General features: G+C 38.9%; 1 protein-coding gene across 2 annotated transcripts in view; it reads right to left on the minus strand.

The window, feature by feature from the left end:
* The window catches only part of LOC137977728 (tetratricopeptide repeat protein 27-like), a 52,897-nt gene that overhangs the window by 30,085 nt on the left and 17,812 nt on the right, over positions 1–5,000 (minus strand). The window contains exons 12-17 of one of the 2 annotated variants that reach the window (XM_068825052.1): positions 3,355–3,482; positions 3,033–3,099; positions 2,841–2,954; positions 2,723–2,758; positions 2,476–2,535; positions 1,770–1,892 (exon numbers count right to left, since the gene is read on the minus strand). In XM_068825052.1, the coding sequence (XP_068681153.1) occupies positions 1,770–1,892; positions 2,476–2,535; positions 2,723–2,758; positions 2,841–2,954; positions 3,033–3,099; positions 3,355–3,482 (528 nt within the window). Of the gene's footprint in view, positions 1–1,769; positions 1,893–2,475; positions 2,536–2,722; positions 2,759–2,840; positions 2,955–3,032; positions 3,483–5,000 lie in introns of both variants that reach the window. The other variant, XM_068825051.1, reaches the window with a different exon arrangement.

Below are 5,000 nucleotides of genomic sequence, written 5' to 3' on the forward strand. Positions count from 1 at the left end.
GAGAAGATGACCTTTGGCAACCAGGAGGCATCCATACGGGAGATGTGGCCTGCCCATCTCAACTGCTTCAGCATCAGCATACTCTGTATGCTCTTGATGTTGGCGCACACAAGCACTTCCTCATTCGTGATAATTTATCGTCCTGCCACTGTATGCCCATGATGCAATGAAGGCATCTCTGGTGGAATCACTCTAGCAGGTTCACATGCTTTCTGTACAGAACCCAGGCCTCTGAGCCATAGAGGAGGGTGGCGATCACGACCGCTCTGTACACTTCAATCTTTGTTTCAATGCGGAGAGAGTGGTTTTTCCAGACACGCTTTTGAAGGCGTCCGAAGGAGCTACTTGCTTTGGCCAAGCGGCTTTCTACATCCTTTGTAGCAGTGGCATCATTGGAGATGACGCTTCCAAGGTAAGTTAGGGTGTCCACTGTATTCAGCTGGTGACCTTTGATGTTGATACTGGGTGGGTGGTAGGTGTCATTAGGGGCTTTCTGACAAATGACTTCTGTTTCTTGAGGCTAATGGTTAGTCCAAAGGGTGTTGCTGCGTTGGCGAAGCATGTGACCATTCTCTGGAGGGCTTTCTCTGTGTGCGCCAGAAGGGCAAAATCGTCAGCAAACAGCAAGTCAGTGATCAGTTGTTCTGACGTCTTGGTGCAGGACAACAGTCGGTGCAGGTTGAATAAACTACCATCGGTACAGAACCGAATGTAAATGCCATGCTGTAGATCGTCCTTTGCTTCACGAAGCATCATAGCAAAGAATATGGCAAGAGTGTTGGCCCTAGTACGCAGACCTGCTTTACACCACTCTCAGTAGGAAACGAGTTTGCGAGCTCCCTGTTGTGCTTCGCCTGTCCCTGATGACCTGTATGGAGTTGATGAAGGATTGTGAGGAAATTGAAGAGGGGGGGGGGGGGGCATCCGATTCTACTCAGGATATGCCAAAGTCCATCTCTGCTCACAGTGTCAAAAGCCTTAATCAGTTCTATGAAGGCTGCATAAAGACCCATGTTTTGCTCCCTGCACTTCTCTCGAATTTGGCGAAGTACGAAGATCATATCTGCAGTTCCCCGGTTGATGGGACCTTCTGCAATAGCTGCTATCAGTCTGTTGAGTAGAACATGTGCAAGAATCTTGCCAGCGATGGAAACAAGATTAATACCCCTGCAGTTGGAGAAGTCTACTTTCTCACCCTTATTCTTATATAGGGACACAATTATGGCATTTCGAAGATCATCTCGCAACTCTCCCCTCTCAGCTTGTGTTTGGTGGAAGGGTCCGAAAACCTTTCTGAGAGCTTCATAGAGCTGGTGCCTCCCACCAGTTATTCTGAATGTCATGCAGCTTTCTTTGAAGAGTGATGCATGCCTGTCTTTATGTTGACTTGGCTGGCTGACTGACTGTCTGGATTGGATAGAAGCCTTTGATAGGCGAAGCACTTTTCATCTACCGGTAATGACTTTCGGATCTCATTGTCATTTTCGTCAAACCAGTCTTTGTTCTTTCGGGTTGAGAAGCCTCCCACTTCTGCTGGTGATGATGGTGATGATTATTACTATGTGCATTATTATTATTGTTCTTATTATGATGATGATCATCATCATCATTGGAAAATACATATATATTGTAGCACTGCTAAACTGCTTTATGAAAACAACAGTATTCAGAAATAGAAATGCCAGAGTACCGGTAGTAGCGGGAACAAACAAACTCAGCACTGCACAAACCCTGCTTTGGATAAAATGAGACAGTCAAAGTAAGCTAACCTTTGAATACCATCCAAGGCTCTGGTAACAATAAACAACATCTTCCCAAGCATGAATCTGCTGGAATATATCTAAAGCACCTTTGACAGCACCCATCTGGAACAACAACTTTGCCAAATCTCTCTAAAACGAACAGAGGCATACAAAGATGAGAAACAGCACAAACTTTCTCCTATTACAATAATAAGAGAAACTTCATTCTATTGTGTAATACTAGTTAGTGTCAGTGTATAAACAAAGTACCGTGACTGTTAATTGTACAAAAATGGAAATTGTCAACAAAATCACCAGTAAACCACAGCAGAGAAAAATCCACACAGAAAGGGAATTGTGAAAAGCTGCTAATATACCACAACCACCAAAGTACAAGCTACACTTCCAGATGAGCCACAACTAGTGTTTTGTACGGAAAACATTCATTCTGAACAGAGAACACTTTAAAGTATTCTGTGATAAGCAAAACTGATCAGTGTTTGACAACTGTCTTTCTGAAGATGTTTTTGGCTGGAGCCCTCCACATGTAACTCACTTAAAAATATCCTAACCTGTAAGACACACACCCAAATCCGACCTTCTTTTTTTTTCCCCAAAATTGTGACACTTTTACACTAGTGATTCTGGTATAACCCTGCTTGCCTTTAGGGTAATTTGTATCATAAATGCAGAATTGTGCCTTAAAGAGCATCAATACATCACATACAAATACCTTAATCTCCCACTTTGGGGGAAGGGGTACGCAGTAAAACAGCAGTTGTCTATCAGTTACCTGAAAATTGAAGATGCAACAAAAGTATTTGGTTGGTTACATATGCAAATAACAAATGCGAAAACTGGACCACAATGAAGTCATGTTATGTCACATCATGTCATATCACATACCATCATCTAACAATTTAAATTTGCATTTAAGTGTGTATACAAGCAGTTAGATGATTTATTGATGAAGATCCTACCTCTGGAACATGATTTTCAATTGATTCAAGTAAGGCCTGCATAACAAAGAAAAAAAGTACAGTAAGTATTGGTAAAGGATTACTTTGAAAGGTACATGTATTCACAAACATTGCATACCTGTAATTGCATCATGGACCTTTCCATCTTTCGACGCAACTCTTTTTCCAGCCTGCTTCTCATCAGTAGTGCCACCATATTGACACACCAAGCCTTTGGATGGTTTGTAATCACCTAAGTCACATTAAAGCAAGAGAACTGATTGTCCTTTACCTGTAATGACACCTTTTATAAGATGATAGGCTTCTATACCTCCAAGTATGCTAACATCTCTTCAGTATTCAGTCGGTGTTGAGCCTGACTCTTCTGACATTCAACACTTAAAAGAGAGGACAAAACTTTTAAATAACAAGGAGGCATACCGATTTCATTATACCCTATATCAGCTTTCCTACGTTTCCATGAGAAGGATGGCATCCAAAGTTCAAAGCTCCATCCCAGAGTTAAATTTTTAGCCAAATACAGTAATTGACACTGAATCTTCCAGTACAATCTACATATACAAGGAACATCAATCTGTCTTTTTAAAAAGCCTTTCCTCCAATGTTGAAATGAAAAAAAAATTACAACCCACGTCAACCCCAAAATGACAGCTTGATCACATGGAGAGATAGCAGTAGCTGATTTGTCAATCTGTTGCTGAAGACTTTCATCTTTGAACTTAACTTTCTCCAAAAGAGTATCATCATTCAATGCAACGTCCTATAAAACAAAACAAAAAAACCAGATCCAGCGAATATAATATATTCTCCAGCTTCAGGAAATAAGGTTGATTGCACTGAAGAGATCTGGAGTGCATAATTTCCAAAGTGAATTAATTTGCAATTAAACAACTGAAACTAAGAGCTAATCTTTGGTAATACCATGGTCAGCAATCAATAAACTAACCAAAACATATATTGTTTGAGAAAATAAAGCAAAATAAAAAACAGAAGGCCTGAAATAAACAAACATAATTAAATGGTAGCTTTAGGGGAATTCACCATTACAAAAACAATGCAAAATGAAGAGAAATTAAATTTGAAACCCATTTTGGGTGACACTCAACAACATGTTTCTATTGTACTGAGCAATCAAAATAATAATAAAAAAACAATTTCAATAAGTATTTATGATAACTACAGTATTGAGTTAAAATACCTGGAGGTCAACCACAGATCACTTCTTACACTTTTGATGAATGATGTACTATAATATTCCTTTTAAGCATTAAAATGTTCAATTATCCAAAGAAAGCTCTTAACCATTAAGAGCTTTCTTCAAATACCTAAACATAATTAGTAGAATTCTTCTAGTATACTAAATTGAATGCAAATGCTGTAATCTGATTGGCTGAGCCATTGAACACTAACAACCACTAGTGTGCAGTGGCTGGAGGTAGTCTTGGAAATAACAGTGTTTTTTTCATTTTTCCTAAGGTTTGGACGAAAATTTGGATGCAAATGGGATGGGTAGTTAAAGTCTAAACGAAGGACATTCACGGTTTCTTGACTTTCAAAAAAGTTGAAATTATTGAAAAAGCTGACGTGCTCGCACGCACAACTTAGATTTTAAATGACCATTCAATCCAAGCGATCTTTTTCAGGCGCAAAGTTTAATAATACGTCAAGAAATAATTGGAAACCGTTTTATGAAGTAAATTCACTAAAACAATTATATTTATTTATTTGCTTGATTTCTATGAGGTGATATCAGAAACCCATAAGGGTTGAAACGTGTAACGGCCCCTTGTGTGCTTGGAAACAAGCTTCTGAATATTCAATTTGCTAAGTACCATATTTGGAACAACAAGAGCAAGGGGTTTCCAAATATGGTACTTAGCACTGAAACATTCAACCAATCAGTTCGCACTGAATATTCGGAAGCTGTGAAAGCGCGTTACACGTTTCAACCCTTATGGGTTTCTGGTGATATATAGTTGATTTGTAAACTCATCAACTATCACCTCATAGAAATCTCGAGCTCATAATCTAATTGTTAAATAGAGGATATTACATGGCCCTGCAGAGATACGAAATTTCTCTTCAAGCATTGAAAAATATTTCACGAGAAAGCGCAGCGAACAAGTGAAATATTTTTCACTAAATCATTTCACAAAAGGCATTGAAAGGTACAATCTTTATATGTAACCATGGCAACAGTGACTCTTTTAGATATCATGAATGTTTTCATGTGGAAGCTCACTTTGTATTTCATTGGTGTTTATGTAATAATATACTT

This window comes from Montipora foliosa, chromosome 11, assembly GCF_036669935.1.
Source record: "Montipora foliosa isolate CH-2021 chromosome 11, ASM3666993v2, whole genome shotgun sequence".
Taxonomy (NCBI): Eukaryota; Metazoa; Cnidaria; class Anthozoa; order Scleractinia; family Acroporidae; genus Montipora; species Montipora foliosa.